This window comes from Phyllostomus discolor, chromosome 6 (assembly GCF_004126475.2).
Source record: "Phyllostomus discolor isolate MPI-MPIP mPhyDis1 chromosome 6, mPhyDis1.pri.v3, whole genome shotgun sequence".
Taxonomy (NCBI): Eukaryota; Metazoa; Chordata; class Mammalia; order Chiroptera; family Phyllostomidae; genus Phyllostomus; species Phyllostomus discolor.
This window is the reverse complement of record NC_040908.2, coordinates 17,607,085-17,627,879: the sequence shown is the minus strand read 5'-3', so window position 1 is coordinate 17,627,879 and position 20,795 is coordinate 17,607,085. Positions and strand designations below refer to the sequence as shown.

Here is a 20,795-nt window from a genome sequence, read left to right as displayed (position 1 = left end):
ATAGAATGTGCTGCGCTTGACGTGTGATACACGATTAAAAAGAATTGTCAGCGGAACTGGGTCTATGTAAAAACAGCATCCAAAGATATATATCAATTTTATTTTTTTAAAGATTTTATTTACTTATTTTTAGAGAGAGGGGAAGGGAAGGAGAAAGAGAGGAAGAGAAACATCAATGTGTGGTTGCCCCTTGAGGGCTCCCCATTGGGGACCTGGCCTGTAACCCAGGCATGTGCCTTGACTGGGAATCGAACCAGCAGTGACCCTTTGGTTTGTAGGCCCACGCTCAATTCACTGAGCTGTACCAGCCAGGGAAAAATATATACCAGTTTTAAAGTGTTACCAAAATATAGCATCATGATGTTGGTTTTAGTTTGTTTCATAGAAGAACAAGTATTTACATTTGAGATAAGTGATGAATTAAATTTGTTTGTTGTGTGACCTTGGGCAAGGTTTTTCCTTTTTCTGAGCCAGAGGTCTGGTAAGGATTAAATGAAATGATGGGCTTTTATTCCATAGAGTCTAATCTGCTGTTAATCTCATCCAGTGCATATTTTCATTTTGGATATTGCATTTTCTAATTCCAGAGATTCCATCTGAGAATGTCTTCTACTTCTCTCTTCATTATGTCCACAGTTCTTTTTATAACCTTGAGAATATTGAATGGGTTAATAACAACTGTGTAAATGTCCTTATTTTCTAATTCCATCATCTTTCTTATTCTGGGTCTGTTCCTTCTAACTGTTTCTATTCCTGGTAATGGGTCTCATTTTCTACTTTTTTATATGCCTAGTAAATTTTTATTGGATGCTGGACATTATAAATTTAAGTTTCTGAGTGCTGAATTTTGTTGCATTCCTTTAAAGAATGTTGGGCTTTTTTTTTCTTCTGGCAGGTAGTTAAATTAGGGATAATTTTTGATACTTTGAAGTTTTGTTTTAAAGCACTTTTAAGGCAGAGCTAGAGACACCTTTATTTCAGAAATAACCTGACCCTACTATGAAGGTGTTGACCCCCTGGGGTCTCTACTAAGGACGCCAGGGGATCAACAAGCTCTTTCAACTCTGGCTGATGAGAATTCAAATGATTCCCAGCCCTGTGTCACCTCTAGACATTCTTCTGTGTCTAGTTCAGTCTTGGGGTTTTACGTTACGTAGGCACCGATCTGATGTCATTCAAAGACTCGAGGGAGCCCCTAGGAAGTTCTCTGGAGCTCCTTCTTTATGCAGCCTCCTGCTCTCGGGCACTTTGCCTGGCCGGTTCTAGCTGCTGTGGCCTCCCGAGCACGGGACTGTGTCTCTCACACCCAGCAGGACCTCGAGGTTCTTTCTGGGTTCCACTTGTCCGCATCGGTGCCCAGGGAATTAGTGTCAGCCAGGAGTCCTGGCAATGTTAGGCCTCGCCTCATTTGCTCCCCTCCTCCTGGGGTCTCAGTCCTGTGCTGCCTGCTCTCTAATGTGTGAAAACAGTTATTTCTTATATTTGGTCCCAGCTGTCATTGCTTGTAGTGTGGAAGTGATACAGGAAAGCCTTATCCTTCGTGGCCAGAAATAATAGTCCAAAATGATGGCCTTTGACCAGGAGTAATTCCAACATAGGTTCAAATGCTGGCTCTGACGTTTTATAGCTTTGTGGCTTCAAGCAAGTGACAATCTCAGTTTCCTAATCTCTAAAATGGCAACAAAAATCCCTACCTCGCAAGGTTGTTGTCCTCGACTGAAATAAAGCCCACCAAAAGCCTAGCCCAGATTTTGGCTGATAATGAATGGTGAATTAATGTTACGTGTTGCTTTTATAATCCAGAATGTGAGATGTGGTTGTCTGCAAAGGCAGCATGAAGAGAAGAAATAGCAATGCTATAGAGCATTTACTGGAGAATTTCTCACACGCCCTCCACAATCCTTTCATTCCCCATGAAAACGTTTCTTTTCTGTTTTCAGCTCAAGTACATGGGACCTACTGAGCCCCAAGGAGAAGATTGTGCTGTGGAGAAAAGATAATGATGGAGAATTTTGGTATTTGGCTCAAGGACGCGTGACAAATGCCCTGGCTTGTATTTGCTCGTCCACCCAGCAAATATTTATGGGGTGCCTCCCCTGTGCCTGGCATCTCTTTTGCAGCCATCAAGAAGATCCTTTAGGGGCTCACAGTCGGACAGGGCAAACCGCATTGCAAAGGGACAATCGCAGTCTCTGACAAGAGCAGTGGCCACTGCCATGGGGCTCGGCAGGCGGTCAGAGCAGAGGGTGGGGTGGCCGCCTCCTCCCGACGTCCACTCTGCTCTTATGTCACTCAGTACACTCCATCCCATGGTTGTGCCTCTCCTGGCCCAAAAAGGAGATGAGGAAGGGAGGAACTGCAAGGTCTTGTCAAGCTATAAGCTACCTCACCTGTGTCCTCCACAGCAGAATAGTACTACTCCCACTGACGCCAAAGCCACTCACTCTTATTATGAAAGGTCACCCAGATGTCCTGAGCTGATGCTGCTTCTGGGTGTCTGACATGAGACCCGCTGTTTCCCATTCCCTTGACTTTTCACCCTTGCTGTTAACTTCTGCCTCTTCCCATGATTCCTCTTCTCCATCACCCATCCTTTCCAGACTGCTGCAGCCCTCTTTCTTTCAAAGTACTCACCAAACTCAAGATCCCTGCAGATGCTATTATTTCCACACTACGGATAAGTAAACTGAACACCAGACAGCCCCAGTAGCAGGCCTTGATCACAAAGTTAGGAAGTACAAGTGAAGATCTTTATCAATTAATGAATGAGAACTGATTACTGAACACCTACCTATAAATCAATTGACTGTTTTTAAGTGCCTCAATTTAGCTTTATCAGCTTGACCAGCAAACCAAGAGGCACATTCTGCAGCCACAGGAAGGGTGTGTTGGTAGCTCCACCAACCCGTGGTGGCCCCTTGCATTGGTCCAGTGAGCCCCACTCCCATGTCCAAGGCCTGCTCAGCTCTGCACACGGGCATGAAGCATGGGGGCCTGGCTCTGGGATGCCCACTGCTTCCTCTTTGGTCCAGCCTCCTCTTTGGTCCTGCTCACTAGACATCATCCCATTTATCTTTGTACTGTGCCCTCTTCCTCTCCAGGATGACGCTTAAGGACTTTAAAACACACTTCAAGCTTCTGGTCATCTGTAAACTGACCCCAGGCCTGCTGAGTCACGAAGTAGGCCAGAAGTGGTCATACACCATGCAGGAGGGGAGATGGGAGAAGGGAACCACAGCTGGTGGCCCCATAAATTTGCACCAAGGTGAGTGAGTGCATGCACAGGAGTTGGGACTCCGGGGGTCTAAAGTGGCAGCTTTTCCAGGCAAGGGTGGGGATGCGGGCAGAGCCACTGTGGATGGTGTGTGGCTTGTGTCCTGCAGAGGGCATCAGGCTGAGGGGGGAGAAGTCCTGGGGGCCAGGCTCACTGCTCTGGCTCTGGGCTGTGTCCACTGGGAAGATGGGGCACCTTTTCCTAATTGGCACCAGGAGGTTACATCTTGTTCTGGTTTTAGTACAAGGTGATTGATCGGTTAAAGTAACTGCTCATTAACAGGCAGATGGAAATAGCAGTTGTATCGTATGTGTCACGCCCTCCTTACCTAGGAAGTCCTCAATTACAAGAGACAAACGTATCCAAATTCTCAGAATGGAACACTTGTTGACTGTGTCCCTTTCTCCACAATGGAGGTAGTGAGGGATCCCTTTGGAAAGAAAGGCCTGTAGGGTATGACCTCAGCGGGCTGTGGTCGCCCGACCTCTGGCATCCCTGTTCCACCAGAGTGTTCCTCCAAAGCCGGAGCTGCCCTTGAGCTAAGGCTTGGTTCCCTTAAAGTGCAGATCCCCTTGGGATCCTGGGCATGTTCTCCTCAGGCAGTTAATACAGTCACATGGGCAGCTAATGTTTAGGGACACGGAGTCTGCGTCTGGCCCTGTGCTGAGCACTAGGGCTTCGGCGGTGAGAATACCTCTCAGTCCGCGTGTCTGTAGAAAGCAGGGGTGGTGGAGGTAAGATGGGAGGGTGGGTAAGCTGAGGCTGAAGAGGCCCTGACTCTGTCCTGATGAACCTCTGGGGGGAGTCCTGGGGCACCTCCCCACGGTTTGGGGAGCAACATGCAGGGGGAGCCAAGGACATCTCATCTTTTGCTGTTTTCAGCCCGGGACACATTTTGGAAGAACCCGCAGTTCCTGCTGTCCGTCTGGAGGCCAAAGGAGAGCAGGACGTTGCTGATGCCCTGCAGCGTGCTGGTGTCCCTGATCCAGAAGCCCAGGCACAGGCACCGCAACCGGAAGCTTCCCCTGGCCATCGGCTTCTACCTCTTCAGGGTAGGAGTGGCTCTGGGATGCACGGCCACGCACAGGGTCTCCAGCTCTTGTCCTTCCTTCCTGTTTCCTGTCCTCCGTCTGCCCACGGACCTGGGTACACATACTGTCTCTGTTCCTTAGGGATATGTGGTCTGGAACAAGTCATTTCCTTGAATGGAACATCAGCTTCTTCATCTGTAAAATGGGGACAATGAGAGTTATGCAAAGAGCCAAATGAAAGATCACATGGCAATGCCTCTCGCTGTGCCCGGCACACAGTTTACAATCAATACTAGTTTCCTTTTTCTCCCCCAAAAAGCCAAGATTGGCTTCCTTCGCCCTTTCCCAGAATTCCCGATGATAGATTTAAATGTCACTGACTGGAACAGAAGAGCTTGTGGGAGGGGACGGGATCTCTGGGTAGAGTCCTCTTGTTTATCAGCCTGCATTCGAGTTTGTGCTTGCGAAAGAGCGTATTCACTGGCTAATGAGGTCTCTGTCTCTCTCTTTCTGTGTTTCTGTTTTCCAGATGAGCCAGGTGAGTTCCACACTTGGCCAGCTGGCCCTGGTTTGGAGGGATGTCATGTGTGGCCAAGCCACTGTGAGGTTCAGTTTGCAGTGCTTTACAAGGAGCTCTGAGAATGTCTGACAATACTGTCACTGTTTCATGAAATAAAACACACACCCAGGCAACGTAAGAACCAGAGCCCTGCTTCAGGTCCCCTGAGCTCTCGTCCAGTCCTCTTTCCCGCTCACGAGGCCGCTTTCCCTGAGATCACACGGAGCGCCCAGTTGATCTGCATGTAGCTGTTACGATGTTGGTGGGGAGATGGTTGGCGGTCCCTCTGCATCTATGACCATAACCACGTCATACTCAACACTGGAGGTGCAAAGTCAGGGAATGTGAAGAATGTGGGCACTGGCGCTCGGCTGCCCTGAACTCCAGCCCTGGACAGAACACTTAGTAGCCGGGTGACTTAGGGCTGATGACCTACCTTGGAGAATGTAGGCACAGTGACGTGCCTCGCATCATTTTGTACACGATGTTGTCTTCAATGTAACGGCAAATCGCTTTGATCAAGTGTTTGTTCAGCCTCACGTCAGGTTCCAGCAAAGGTGTCCACTCCTGACACGCTCTGTTTTAAACTTCCGGGTATCCCATCCTCCACTGGGGCAGGGCGGATTTGGCACATAAGAAGCTACCTTACTCCTGGTCCGTGGCCAAGGGCCCCAGGCCTGGCCTAAAGCCCGGGTAATGACCTCAACTGGTGCCCTTCTGTCTGCCTCCTGCAGTTATCTGATGACCAGAGGAAACTGCCCCCTGAGTTCTTCTTGAGAAATCACCCCCTGGTCCTTCCCGAGGTGTTTCGCTCAGAAAAAGAAGTGAGTCGGGAGTTGTGGCTGGAGCCAGGGACGTACCTCATCGTGCCCTGCACATCGAAGGCTGGCCAGGAGTCGGAGTTCATCCTCAGAGTCTTCTCCAAGAAGCACTTGTTCCAGTAAGGGCACAGCCTCTCCCGGAGGATGGGGTCCCCTCAGGCCAGGGCCGATAAGGGGCGTGAGGTGGGAAAGGCAGCCGTGGGGGTCCCTGTGGTTGGTCCAGACAGAGCTCGGGAGAACAGGAGAGCAGGGCAGCTCTCTGCATGGAGAACATCCTTCTTTCTTTCTCCCGCTCTCCTTGTACTGACCAGTGAACACTCTGCTGAGTATTATAGAAAATGATAGGACAGGCACAGGCATGGCCCTTGCCCTCCAAAAGCTCAAGATCTGGGCAGGACACGGATGCGTGAGCAGCCATTTTTGTTGGACTGCATCCAGCAGAAGCATTTATATGCACAGGGTGTTAGAGCAGCATCAAGAAGGAGCACCAGCTAATCTTCCATGGTCCTGGGGAAAGCGGGGGTGGCTTCTGGGAGGTGGTGATTCCTCAGGGATACACAGGGGTGGTTCAGACGAGGGGAGGCTGTCTGTCATTGACTAGCAGGCTCAGACAGTGCTGGCATGTGCAGGTGAATCTATACATACACACCCCAGTTACACTTATTATTTGGCCTATGATTATTTTGACATGACAGCTCTTCAATGCTTAAAATCCTGTTTTTTTTTTGTTTTTTTCCTTTGCTTTGCCATCGATAGTTTGACTTGATCTCAAGCATCACTGCCCTGTCAGACTGCTGCATCCTAAAATAGGAGGGATAGTTAGATGTGGGTTGGGGGGAAGCAAAGGACGTGCTGGGCAGAGGGCTTGGCATGAGCAAAGGCATGAGATGGGAAACAGCACTGGGTGTGTGGGGAGTTACAAGCAGTGTGCCGTGGTGTGTGGTTGAACTTGTGCTTCAAGGAGGAGTGGGAGGTGAGGCGTGAGAGCTGGACAGGCCCACATGCTGCATCCGCTAAGGAACTTGGAAGAGTTTCTTGGGCAGGGGGGCATTGGCCAAAGGTTCCTAAGAGGGTCCCCAAGAAGGAATTCTGTCTTTTGTTTTCCCTCAGTGAAATTGGCAGCAATCCCAAAACTGTCTTCTTTAAGGTGAGTAGTCGGGTGAAATTCCACTTGGCTGGGGCTGTTTACAAACCCAGGATGTTTACAAAGTCTGGGGTGGGTTTCTCCCCCATGTTCGGGGGTCGGGGAGAAGGTCCTAGATCCTGCAGACCCTGCTCCATGGCACATACCACAATTCCACTGTGCCCTCAGTTTACCCAGGTTCTGCTGGTTTTGCACCAGGAGAACTGCCCTTCTGATTGGGTCCTTGTCACCGAGGACCCCGAGCCCCAGGTGCATGAGTTATTACCTTTGCCCTCTTCTGCTTCTCTCGACCTGGTGCTTCTTGTACCCATTCCACTGCTTGCTGCTTCCCCAAAGGCAGCGAGAAATGGAGACATGAGGGCTGTGTGAATGCTGTGGTAGAGAATTTAAGACAGTGCTTGCTCGAGGTCAGACTTCTGGATTTTAGAAGCCTGGGAGCCATGACACATGAGTGTGTGTGTGGGAGTTCACATCTCCAGGTGAGTAAGTCTTTCTCTGTGTCTGTTCCTGTAGGAAATAGTAGACCAGGCGGAAGGGCATGAGAAATTCTTCAAATACTTTGAAAGGGTAAGTTGACGAATTATGGCAGCCAGAAGTGGGCGGGGCAGGGGACAACGTGGAGCCTATAATTCCACAGACTGTGTTTGCATCTGCCTGACCCTGTGTGCAAACTGTGATTTAAGGTGACTTATCTCCCACACTGCCACCATGTTCTATTCAAGTCATCAAGTTTTTATACCAATGATTGGAGCTGCTGTCTCCAGAAGGCCCCTGTAAAATGCACCTCTGTTCTCGGCAGCTATATGGATTAGCTGTGGGAGAAAATGGACTACAGAAGAGTCAGAAATCAGTATCGACAGTGGGGTGGGCACGGCAATGACAAACCCAGGGAAAAAGACCTCTCGGGTGGCTCCCTGGAGAGGGGGTGGGGTGGAGGGCCCAGGGCTGCACACCTGGTCCCCCTGACTTCTTTCCTTGGGCTGACCCAGATCAGCAGGCCAGGCGGTGGGTGTAGAGCCCTGGGGTCCACTCTAACCTGCAGGATGCTAAATCTCTTTGGAAATAGGGCAAGAAATGCACAGGAAAGTGGGGGTCTGACTTCTGAGTGATTTCATGAAAAGTGGAAGAGTGTGTGTTCCTCGTGTTAGTAACACTCTGGATTTCGTTCACAGCTTGCCTGTCCTCCCATCTTCCCTCGTATTCACCCCTGGTGCTCTGTTTAATGTGGCCAGAGAGGCTATGTCAGAATTGCATGTGTGTTGTTCATCCATGTTCTCCTCCACATCAGGGATCTCCAAGCATCTTCTGCTGCTGTCCTTTTATCTAATGAAATCTCATAGAGAATCCCAATATGCAAAACAGATAAAAATTGTATATTATGAATATGGACCTGTTTTATAAGTTCAAATTTGTGATCCTTGTATTTTAATATATTTTAAAGTTAAGTCTTAACGCAAAGAGTTGCTTCGGATGAATCTAAATTAAAATCTAGAATCTCGGCTGAGGATATTTTATTAGGAGTAAAATCTAAACCAAATTGTTTGCTCAACCTCTGAGGCATCTCTGTAGAACCCAGTCTGGCAGCCACTGCTCCCTCTCAGTCTGTTTCTTAAGAGTCCTGCCCTGCTGAGGTGTTCTGGACTGGGCACCCAGTTAAAAAGCATTATAAAAGTTCTCATGAAATTACAGATTTAATTACAGGACTAGTTGTCTTCCTGATGTGCCAGCTAACAGCGTCACCCACTGTGCCCAGAAGTGGCATCTGTGTCATGTGGAACAGATGCTGGAGAGGACGTCCCCGCCCCCTTTAACAGTGGGCCCCTGAGCATCTAACGAGCCTCCCGTAGTGACGGTGTTCTCCTGTCCCTCTGCTTTCACTCCAGAATCCAGAGATAAATGCAGCTGAACTGCAGAAGATCCTGAACCACCTGCCCTGGTCCGGTGAGTCTTTCCAAGTCGTCCATCCTGTAGGACTCAGGGGACACAACCGTTCTGATCCCGGGGTCTCTTTCTCTTTCCCCTGGTGGGACACGTGGGCCATACTGTGTGCTGCTCCCCTGAACAGCTGTGTCTTGTGTCTTACACCAGAGTGGGTCATGTGGTCTGACAAGGTAGTAGAGGAATTTTTGCAGCTTGGAAAATAGTTCTTTTTTGTTTTGTTTTGTTTGAGTGTGTAGAGACTATAGCTGTGGAAACGAAAATTTCTGCAATTTTCCTGGTTTGGGAAGAATAGCTGAATACTTCTTTCTTGGCATATAAATTCCATTTGGGGAAACTGTACCCATTTCCTCAACATGGCAAATAGATATTAAATATTGACTAGCCCACTGGGTTGCTCTCTGACAAATTCATATTTAAATTGATCAACCTACATAAATCTGGAAGGAGGGAGCATGTCAGCTAGGAGGGATGACAACGGGTAGTGTGGATGCTTTTGGAGGAAGCATGAGATGCATTATTAGGAAAGCTTAAAGTCTATATAAAAATATTTTATAAGTATATTTTGAGTGAGAAGAACATGATTTCTCCAGGGAGGAAACTAAACTTCAAAATTTTTTAAGCCAAAAAATTAAAGGGTATATTCTGCCTAACCTATGTGATTGCTTCTTCTTCACACTCGAACAAGACTTCACACTCAAACAAGTTACAGTCCAGGGTACTGAATAACTCAGGGCTTGAAAGGGTTTCCAGATGGTTTCTCAAACCTAATTTGGGTAAAATAACCAGAGGAAGAGATTCTAGAAATGATAGAATCTAAGAATTCTCCCTCTGCCCCACTTAGAAAAATATTCCAGGGAAAGTATCTAGAAAGGTACACATTTAAATTTTTTTAAAATGCCTTGATCACAAGTCTGCAAAATGGTTTCCCAAGGAATCTATGGACAAAGTGCTTCTGTTTAGTCTCTGAGAGGGGTTCTGGTTTTCTGGTTTGATGGGTCAGGGAACTACTGCGGATTTTGGTGAAGTATTTGGTAAAGTCTCCCAGGATAAATGATAAAGTATGGGTTGGGAAGCAGCAATATGAGATGTCTTCACAAGTCTTAGGACCATTCCCCAAAGTTATGTAAATATAAAACCAGAGGGATAATTCTATGTTATAGCTGAGTGTCTAGATGTTTAGATGAAAGTCTTTGGACTCTGCCCTTCGTTTCCTCAACTTTTGTCAGTGGTTCAGAAGAAGATGTGGAAGGCGGGTTGACCAGATGTGCGGGTGGCACATGCTGGGAGGGACCATTGTCAGAGGCAGCAGAATCGAAATTGACAATGCCACCACAAGCTGTGCCCATCCAGAAAGATGACACAGAGTCAGGATGATAATTCAAAACTACCACTTGGTTATTTTAAAAACTCGGTTGTGCAAGTTCCTAATAGAAGAGACCTCATTTTTATGGCACCTGATGTGAAACCTATCTGGTTAATGTAGGTGACCTCAAGCTTCACATGAGCTAATAGTTTTAAATCGCTGCTATTAAATGAGCTGATCCAGATTCTGGCTGCATTTAATGGAAGCATTTGATTTGTGGGTTTTTAAAATATATTTTATTGATTATGCTATTACAGTTGTCCCATTTTTTTTCTCCCTTTATTCTTTCCCTCCCTACATCCCGGCTCCCACCAAGATTCCCCACCCCCTTAGTTCATGTCCATGAGTTGTACATATAAGTTCTTTGGCTTCTCCATCTCCTATACTACTCTTAACCTCCCCCTGTCTATTTTGTACCTACGTACTATTTATACTTCTTATTCCCTGTACATCTTCTCCCATTCTCCCCCTGCCCTCTACCTGCTGATAACCCTCCATGTGATTTCCATTTCTGTGATTCTGTTCCTGTTCTTGTTGTTTGCTTGGTTTGTTTTTGTTTTAGGTTCAGTTGTTGATAGTTGTGAGTTTGTTGTCATTTTACTGTTCATATTTTTTATCTTTTTTTCTTAGTTAAGTCCTTTTATCATTTTATATAATAAGGGCTGGGTGATGATGAACTCCTTTAACTTGACCTTGTCTGGGAAGCCCTTTAGCTGCCCTTCCATGCTAAATGATAGCTTTGCTGAATCGAGTCATCTTGGATATAGTTCCTTGCTGTTCATAACTTTGAATACTTTTTTCCAGCCCCTTCTTCCCTGCAAGGTTTCTTTTGAGAAATCAGCTGATAGTCTTATGGGAACTCCTTTGTAGGCAACTGTCTCCTTTTCTCTTGCTGCTTTTAAGACTCTCTCCTTATCTTTAATGTTGGGTAATAATAATTATGATGTACATTGGTGTGTGCTTCCTTGGATTCTACTTCTTTGGGACTCTCTGAGCTTTCTGGACTTCTGGAATTCTATTTCCTTTGCCAGATTGGGGAAGTTCTCCTTCATTATGTTTTCTAATAAGTTTCCAATTTCTCACTGTTCCTCTTCTCCTTTGGCACTCCTATGGTTTGGATGTTGGAACATTTAAAGTTGTCCCAGAGGTTCCTAAGCCTCTCCTCATTTTTTTGAATTCCGTTTCTTCATTCTGGTCTGGTCGAATGTTTACTTCTTCCTTCTGGTTCAAATAATTGATTTGAGTCCTGATTTCCTTCCCTTCACTGATGGTTCCCTGTCTATTTTTCTTTATTTCACTTTTCATAGCCTTCGATTTTTCCTCTATTTTGTGACCATACTCAACCATTTCTGTGAGCATCCTGATTACCAACCAGTGTTTTGAACTTGACATCTGAAAGGTTAGCTATCTCTTCATCACTTAGTTCTATTTTTGGAGCATTGGTCTGTTCTTTCATTTGGGCCATATTTCTTTGTCTTGGCACCCCTGTTACATTGTAAAGTGTAGAACATTAGGTATTTGCCAGGGTGGGGCAACCCACATTGCTGCATTGTGGTGCTGTATGTGGGGGAGGGTCCCAGAGGGAACAATGTCGCTTGCTTAGTTCTCGTCTAGCTTTCAGTCGCTTCCCCACTACCCATAAGCAAGTTGGGCCCTTCTGGCGTTGATTCCTGGGTGGATGGGTTTGTGTACATTCTAGGACCCTGAGGGTCTCTCCAATGACCTCTCCTATGAGTCTGGGAGCCTCTCCTACTGCCACAACCCGCACATGTTTTTATGGCAAGAGGTTTTGAGGCTTTCTTTTCCCATGCTGTAACCCTAGGTTGCACAGTCTGTCTGCTCGCCAGTCAATCCTCCTGGTTTATCCACATGCAAATGTGGGACCACCTGGTCTGCCAGCCACCGCCTTGCCCACCCGGTCATCCAGCTGCCACCTTGCCATGCATCCTCTCTGCCCCAACTGCCTGTCTCTCCCCCTTCTACCAGTCTGGATGAATGTTTCTTCTTTAACTCTTTGCATACAGATCAATTCGCTAGCAGTTCTGGTAATTTTTTGTTTTTAAATTTGTTGTTATCCTTCTTTTGGTTATGTGAGGTGGCAAAGTGTATCTATCTATGCCTCCATTTTGGCCAGAAGTCTAGATTTGTGTTTTTGAAATTGTGTTCTAAGAAACATTAGAAACCAAGAAGTTTTGTAAGTGTCCCATGAAATAGAAGGGATTAAGTCAAGTGTGCTTGTTTGACAAATTGAGTCAAAATTTCAGTTTTGGCCCCTCTGTACCTCTCATATACTAAGGCACCTGATGAATGGAGAAAGGCATCTATAGGTACAAAGTATTCAAATTTGTTTGAACTCAACCCTTTCTCTGCAGAAAATCTCTCTTGGAACATAATTTGGAAAATGCAGACTGAAAATTTTGCAAGTGATAGCGCCATTATACTCTGCTTAACCAAATTGCCTCTGAAGAACAGGCTTAGTGTCATATTTTAGTGAGATTCTGGCAAAGCATGGATCGAGAAGAGAGCAATGAGAATTTAGAAACCATATCATCTGGGGAATGGTTGGAGAAATGTTGACAGGAGACAAAAACCTGTTTATGCTTTGCTAGAGGCAGAACAAGGAATAGTGAGTGAATCTTACAGGAGCTTGCCTTGAAATTAACATAGGAAGTCTCTCTTGAGTGGAGGTAGCCATCCAGGGGAGCACCTCTTATTGGCTGACCATCGTCAAGATGTCTGAGGAAAGCACCTCCTAATTTAAGTGGGAGCTTGATCAAGCTGACCTCTCAGACGTCCCTCATAGAGCCCGTAACTCTCGGATCCTGGCCCTTGCTGGGCACCTGGGGCCACGTTCTTCTGACTCACTCTGTAGGCAACTCCAGGTTATAACGGGTTCTCCACAGGGGTTTACTGTGCAACTTGGGTGCAGAGATCACCAGCAAGCCTTCCCTCTCTCTCCATGGCTCTTTGTGTCTTCCCTTCCCACATAAATGATAGTTGTCAGAACCTATGGCTGGCATGGGTGACACCGTCTGGTGCCACCCAGAAAAGGGCTGTGCTATGCTGGGCTGTCCTGGGCCAGCCCCATGAACTCTTTCTGTTCTTCTACAGGTTTGGGGAGCACACATCCCCTCTTCAGCCTCGATGCCTGCCAGGGGATCCTGGCTCTACTGGATGTATCTTTTCTTGTCTGTGGGTGGGTACACGCTGCTGGTGAAGAGCTTCACTCTGAAGCCAGACTAGGCTACCTGGGTTTGAATCCCAACCTCAGTGCTTACTAGTTGGGTCATCTTGGGAAAGTCACTTAGCCTCCAGGTCCTCGTCTACAGCATGGAGATGGCATTTGAGCCTCATCAGTAGGAGCCTCGTCTGAGAAAGCAAACAGGATAAGCTATGTGAAGTGCTCAGGACAGAACTGTCCTAGGAAAAGTGATCAATATGAACTATTACTAACAATAGTCTGATAGTGAGGATGAGGCACATGCAGGGTGGTGGTTGGTAACAATTCTCCAGATTTACAAGAAACTTTAACAAGAGCTTCAGGGTCCTAAGTTTTCTGTTTGGTGACCAGGCAGTGGCTGCCCCCATTTATGGGTCAGGAATTTGAGGCTCAAGAAGTTCAACAGCTTGCTGCAAACTCAGCTTTCCTCGTTCTCAGCCCTGCGATTTATTAAATTTTTTAAACAAAACTTCTGCCTGTCTAAGTGGACACTTTAATCCAAGTTCGGTTGTCTGTACTGCAGATAGGCACACAGGATGAGTGTGTGCATGTGGGTGGGGGGAGTGGAGCAGCAACTACAAACCACAGTGTCTGCAGAAACTTTGCAGAGGGCACAGACAGCGTGGGATGGTGCCAGGCACTGGAACAGGTCCCAACCTTGTCACCAGCTGTATAAACTTGGACATGATCAGACTCACTGAGCCCTCATTTCATCATCCATGATAGGGACAAGGTAACACCAATCTCACCTACCAGGTGAAAATGAAGTAACATGATAAAGCGAGGAACTCAGAGCTAGCCCCCCTGTAACGGTGGTATGCTGACCCAGTCTCCCTAATGCAAGGGTATTGGGACATGATCCACAAGGCCAACCATTAAGCTTTTAACTTTTCATAAAATGACTGAATATAAGAAGCATCCTTAGCCACCTGACTCCTTCCATAAGTTGGCTTTGACAGTAACTGTTGGAAAGACAGTTACTGTTTTTTTTTTAATTAAATCAAATCAAATTGGCCATGTCAAAATATCCTGCTTCACTCAACGGTAGCTGTTGTCATTGCCACTATTCACCATCATCAGCACTTCTCCCCAGGCTGCTGTGTTGCAGCTCATTCTGTCCTTTCCCAGCAAGGGCGGGGAGCCCTGGGCTGGAGGCCACTGGAGATACCTGACATCGAATGGGGCTGTCCACCAATCACACAGTGTTGTGTGGAAGGCCCGTTACTGCCTCCAGAGGCATAGATGAAACTCCCCTGGCAGCTTTGACCTTAACTCTGCTATCAGCTTAATGCATCTGGTACCGTGAGCATCCAGGAATTCAGGGACCTGTGGAAGCAGCTGATTCACTATCAGGTAAGAACAAGTCTTGCAGGATGCTGCAGAAATGGCAATTCTGCAAAGTATATAAGGGACTTAACTTTTCTCCCTTTCAGCCCTTTAAACCCAAACACTCACCCAGTCTTCCCTGCTCTTCCTCCAATGAGACTCCTCTCTCTTACACAAACTCACAGAGCCTGTTGCACCAGTCTCCTGAGTCTCTAGAGCTCACATCTGATTACATCACTTTCTCCAAAAAAGCTCCGTCAGACTCCCCATAGCCTTCAGAGGAAGTCCATGCTCTTTAATGTGGCATTAAAGTCCTTCATAACTTAGCTCCTCCCTACTTTTCCAATCATCACTCACAGCCCTCCCCCTTGTCTCCCCAGTCATAAAGTTGGAAGCCCATCTTAGACTAAGCACATTTACATATACCTACCTGGACTGTCTATCCCCTGCGACCTAAAGGTACACTCCCGTTCTCAGAAGCCTTCAGAAACGGGCGAGGTGGTGGGATCCTGGCATGCACCCTCTGTCTGGGCAGCAGGCCCTGCTGATGGAGCCTCCGCTCCCCAGCAGTCTTCTGCAGCATTGACACCGGGGACAGAGAGGATCTCAGGGGGTCCTTAACATTTTGTTCTTTGTAGGTGGTTTTCCACAAGCATGACAGTAACAGGTCAGGATGCCTGAACTGGGGACAGCTGCGGGCTGCCATGAAGAATGCAGGTGGGCATGGGGCAGCTGGTGCAGTAGGTATGAACAGGTGGGGGTGCATTGCATGACATCCTGGAGTAATTCTAATGCACAAAATTACTCCCCGTTCAGAGATCCAAACACATAGATCTATAAATAATGGATACATTTATTATTATCGTTATAATCATTGCTAACAATTATTGAGGATTGGCACATCACATTCTCATTTAATCTTCAACAATGCCCTTTTCTAATCCCCACTTCATAGAGGAAGAAATTAAAGCTCAGGGAAGCTAGATAACTTGCCTGGAGTTTAAGTTCAGGACCAGCAGGCTCCAAAGCAGATGCTCTTGACCCCTAATAGACTGCCTTCTGCCCTGAAGGCCAGTAACCCAATTGACAAAAAGATCTTCTGCTGGTTGCCCAAGGGGGCAGGAATGGGGAGTGGAGATAAAATGAATGGACTAAATAGCCCTGGCTGGCGTAACTCAATGGATGGAGCACAGGCTGCAAACCAAAGGGTCGCAGGTTTGATTCCCAGTCAGGGCACATACCTGGGTTGCGGGCTAGGCCCCCAGTGGGGGCCACGTGAGAGGCAACCACACACTGATGTTTCTCTCTTTCTCCCTCCTTTCCCCTCTCTAAAAATAAATAAGTAAAATCTTTTAAAAAATTGAATGGACTAAATAATTAAACAATTTACAATGAAGCCCATAAAACAAGGTCCCCATGCTTTGGGGACCCAGGTCCCAGAAGAGAAGGGACAATGTAAGGGGCCTCAAACGGAAAGGGAGCTGGGCATGAGGTCCGCAGCACCCACAGCAGGAATCTGTGTTCACTACAGGAATCGTGCTCAGCGATGACGTCTGCTACCTGATGCTCATCCGCTACGGCGGCCCCAAGCTCCAGATGGACTTTGTCAGCTTTGTCCACTTGATGCTGCGTGCGGAGAAGATGGAGAGTGAGCTGGCGGGAAGGAGGGAGGGCCAGGGCTTTCTCTGCATTGCTCATGGGTTGTCCTCCTGTCCCCAGTCCAAGCAGGAGGGAGGACAGCTGCCAGTGAAGAGACACCAGGCCAGGGAGCTGTGGGGAGCGCTGGCTACGTGCTTGGGAAACTAGCTGCATCCCCTCCGACTAGTTTGCACCCTCCCCTTTCCAGAGGCAAAGGTGGGAGGCGGCTCATTTATGATAGGTGTGGCTGCATGTGCTTCCACCTTTGGGTTCCCAGGTGAGGAGACATACGGGAGGAACCAGTTCATCATATTTTCAAAACACTTTAACTGTTGTTTCTCTCTTATGCATGTTCACAGGTATCTTCCAAAACTTAACCCAAGATGGCAAAGGGATATACCTCCAGAAGCCAGAGGTAAGACTTTCTCCAGGGGTTGGATCATGCCATGTAAGGTAGCAGGGGCCACTTCCATGAAGGAGAAGGGTTGGGGGAGCCTTCATTCTCCTGAGTTCAGGATGTGGCACTGAATTCACTTCACATATTCACTCATGTAGTCGTCAAATATTTAGTGAGCACCCACTCTGTGCTGGGCACATATGAGGGGAACAGGAGACTGACTCAGTGCACCCAAGGACTATGACCACAATAATGCCATGTGACACATCCACACAACTTCAGTGGTGACGTCAGCATTTATTTAGCTCCCCAGTCACATGATGGGAGTCGGGGGGCCTCAGCTGGCTGGCTAGTGGTTGTGGGTGAGCCAGGGGTTTTTTTGGCACCTTCACTGAGGAAGCTCTGGCCAGGCTTGGGTTTCTCAGAACAATGGCAGGAGCAAAGGGGAGTGAGCTGAAGCACACAAGGGCCCCACGTCTAGGGACTACGTGCCTTGCAACTAATTTTGTTGTCCAAAGCAAGTCACGTGGCCAAGCCCGCTTCCAACTTATAGGGAATGAGCCTTCTCCTCTGTCGTGGGAGGAACTTCAAAGTCACGTGCAGAGGGCATGGATGCAGAGGGGAAGGGGTGAAGACCTGGGCCAGCGATGAACCTGAGCACAGACAGTCATAGGAGAGCTGGACTAGATAGCATGCTCCACAAAGGCTTTTCTGGAGGAGGTGACATAGAAGTTGAAACTCAAAGATCAGAAGGAGCCGGGAAGGCAGGGCGGAGAGCAGGAAAGGCCCAGGCCAGAGGGAACAGCAAGTTCAATCCTGGCTGGAGTATAGAGAACAAAGAAACTGGCTCAGAGTGAGTCTGGAAAGATCAGGACGTACAGGCAAGAGATAAACCTCATTTCAAGGGCCGGCTTAGCTTTCCCCATATGGAAAGGACTCTAACCTAGTCTCTGTGCCCTTATCTTGAATCTCACACAGTGCTTTGCTGGAAGTAGGTGTTGACAAATGCTTGTAGAGTGGTTGAAGTGATAGGCTAAGGAGAAGACAAATATGTGCCTGACACCACCTGTCTCCCTTGGTCACTCAAACCTCACGGGTGTACTGAGCACCTGCTCTGTTCGCTGCAAAGACACTGGAGTCTGGACCCTGTTCTTTCTTTCTGAAACACATCCTCTGTTGGGGCTGCTTAGACAGGACCTACGGGAAGCTAGGGCTTCTTTTCTGACCACAAATGTCCATTTTATGGAATATCTTCCCAAGATGGAGGGACCCTCAGCGTGTGACTCCCTCCCCTCAGTCACTCCTGTGTTCCAGTGCAAAGGTGGGATTCAGCTGGAGGAGCAATAATTAGAGTCTTCTGAGCCCATTCCCACCTACGATCCCCAAGGGCACGTCCTGATCCCAGGCAATCCTTGCACAGCGCAGGCTCAGACCTGAGAGAGCAGGGCAACACGAGTGTGCAGTTGAAACAGGACAGCCCACAGCCTGAACAGGCTGGCAGTGTGGGGTGCTGCAATGGAGGAAGATTGGACTGAGACCTGGCCGAACCCACTGCACTCTAGTAACTAGCAAATCACGTTAGATCTCAGGGCGTGGGCTGGGCTAGGTGCTCCCTGAAATCCCCTCCAGCCCTGACCATTTCTGGTTTCACGAGGAGGGGATTCCCAGGGCCATCCAAGGAGTCCTACAAGGACGGGCAGCCAGCTTGTTGGAATTTCACTCTGGGGTTTTCTTTTTTGACACCATTGGTAACTTACTTCACCATTATCATCTTCATCGTCACCATCGTCAGCATTATTATTGGGATGTAATTGGCCCAGGAAGTAGTTTCTCCGGAAGTGCCCTCTGTGTGAATTCGAGGGACCATTCATCACACCCGCATAAAGCTGTCAGACAAAGGGGTCTATAAATGTAAACATGTAGAATATGCTCTAATGGATTTCTGCTACCTGGCCAGTCCATACACCTGCACACACAGCTGTCACGAGCATGCCAAATTGAATTCACGGGGGAAAAAGTACTGAGAATTGAATACAGAATCAGCCTGTGTCTTGGCTATCATCATTCATTCTCAGGCACCACGAGAAGTCAAGGTTGATTATATTTCAGGTTGATTTATAAATGTATTACCAGATGGTGTGGTCCCTCTGGCTAAACCATTCATTAATATATCCTGTCTCCATGGCTTCCCCAGGAGTGAGGGGGAGGGGGCCCCAAGTCCAATGTCAGGCGGTGGGACCTGGTGACTGAGAAATGAAGCACCTTTAACCGAAGGTCAGGGGTTAGGCTAAACCGGCCATAATTTGCTTCCCCATTCTGTGCAGTGGCTGCTGATGACTATGTACTCCTGAGAAGGCTGGAGCGCCACCTGCTCTCACTGAGGACTGTCCACATGGCCCATGGTGATCATGGGCCGAGACAGCTGATACTCGACTCACTCACTGTTCCTCAGGACCATGGGTCCAGCTGAGAAGACTTCTCTTCCATAGATCTCTCCTTTGGATGAATGGCCATCGCGCAGAGCAGGGAGGGAGGGAGCAAGGGCTGCCTTGGAGTTGTAGAGACCAGCTCTTGTTCCCTATGGCTACAACCTCATCCCAAGCAGAGATGTCACCTGAGGTGGCCTAAGCGATATGACTCCAGAGCTGTGTCTTGGCCCCTGTACCACACTGCCTCCAGGGCTGTCCAATTTAAGTGACCTCAGACATGCCGAGTGTCATCACTCTTGGGGTAACTCTCTAGGTTTCCAGATCTAAAGAGGAAATGCTATGTTCTTTGACAAACTGTGCCGACCTCTGTAAGTTGGTGGGGGCACAGGCTGAGCTCCAAGTGTTTGGGTGGGTCAGGGGTGGGGATATGCTGAACTTTCAAGAACACAGAAAATAACAGAATAGGTGGGGTTCAGGTGGGATGGGCCGGCTCTGGCATCTGAAGCCCCTGGGTGTCTTGTACAATATCTCCAGATGATCAGATTTGAGGTAGGGGAGGACCAGTGGATTTAAAACACCCGAGTTCTCAAAGGGCTTCCTGTATGTGACAAGTGTCAGTCTGTTCACTTGATTTACAGACTCTCAGGTCCACTTCACATCAGTCCAGACACCCTCCCTGTACCTACGTCAAAGAAGAACCGCACACCCACGCCACATCATAGGGTCAATCAGTGCATGGCCGGTGTGCCTGCTTTTTTGAACTACGGTTTCCCCTCACTTTCATTGCAGCCCCACCCACCCAGGGCCCCGGTGGAAAACCAGAACAAAGGCCCTTTTCCAAAGCCCATACGTTTCACTCAGAGGTTAGCCTCTCACTGCCACCCATGGAAATTCGATCTTCCTAATTTACAAACTGTTCTAACAAACATGGCTCTCTGGTCTCCTAGTCCTCAGCAGACTAAAAGAGAAGGCTGAATGACAGGACAAAAGTGTGCCCACGGGCAGAACTCAAAGACGTTTGGAAACCCAATAGACGGCCAGTGATGGAGAAGGAGGGAGCACTTTCAAAGCATGGCTTAGGGAGGCAGAACAGTACTTCATTTAGAGAAATCTTTATTTCTTCCGAATGATAAAGTGTAAAATGGTTTGCCATAAAGTGCCAGATACATGAGGTATTACTGATTTTATAAATGAAAATCATGTATTTATAGTCTTTAAAAGATTTTTATGTCCATTTATTTATCAGTATCTCTGTTTTCAGATCCTGCCATTGTAAGTAGTTGTTTTCATTAAATATTACTACTTTGGTTCATGAAGGCAATTTTGGATTATTTTTGGGGGCGGGGAGGGGAGGCTGGGAAGGTGGTACTGTCAGCCCATTCACGACACTTGGACTACAGTACGATGGCTTTCTTGGCGCAGGCGGGTTCTGTGCCCGAACTAAGTCTGCCTTCTCGGTGGTCTGAACTGCCCTCCTGTGCCGCGCACATGTTGCTCTTGCCCCCGAGTCTGGGGGTCACTGTGGCAACTCAGGGATGCCCTGTGCCCTGCAGGCCTGCACCCCGCGATTTGCCCTCGCACTCACCACAGTGAGCAATGCAGACCAGGGGCAAAGCCGCCTCCCCACCCAAATGCGTCTTCCCCATCCTTGT

The 20,795-nt window shown here is 47.9% G+C and overlaps 1 protein-coding gene across 2 annotated transcripts in view; it reads left to right on the top strand.

Annotated features, from left to right (window-relative positions):
- CAPN14 (calpain 14) overlaps window positions 1-20,459 on the top strand; it is a 34,368-nt gene extending 13,909 nt beyond the window's left edge. For both annotated transcript variants that reach the window (XM_036027803.1, XM_036027802.1), the window contains 14 exons: window positions 1,941-2,015; window positions 3,102-3,265; window positions 4,157-4,326; window positions 4,835-4,843; window positions 5,599-5,804; window positions 6,796-6,832; window positions 7,343-7,396; window positions 8,713-8,770; window positions 13,245-13,309; window positions 14,638-14,706; window positions 15,318-15,396; window positions 16,211-16,327; window positions 16,677-16,732; window positions 19,039-20,459. In XM_036027803.1, coding sequence (XP_035883696.1) covers window positions 1,941-2,015; window positions 3,102-3,265; window positions 4,157-4,326; window positions 4,835-4,843; window positions 5,599-5,804; window positions 6,796-6,832; window positions 7,343-7,396; window positions 8,713-8,770; window positions 13,245-13,309; window positions 14,638-14,706; window positions 15,318-15,396; window positions 16,211-16,327; window positions 16,677-16,732; window positions 19,039-19,065 — 1,186 coding nt within the window. In that variant the 3' untranslated portion in view covers window positions 19,066-20,459. The remainder of the gene's footprint in view (window positions 1-1,940; window positions 2,016-3,101; window positions 3,266-4,156; window positions 4,327-4,834; window positions 4,844-5,598; window positions 5,805-6,795; window positions 6,833-7,342; window positions 7,397-8,712; window positions 8,771-13,244; window positions 13,310-14,637; window positions 14,707-15,317; window positions 15,397-16,210; window positions 16,328-16,676; window positions 16,733-19,038) is intronic.
- The last annotated feature ends 336 nt before the right edge of the window (window positions 20,460-20,795 follow it).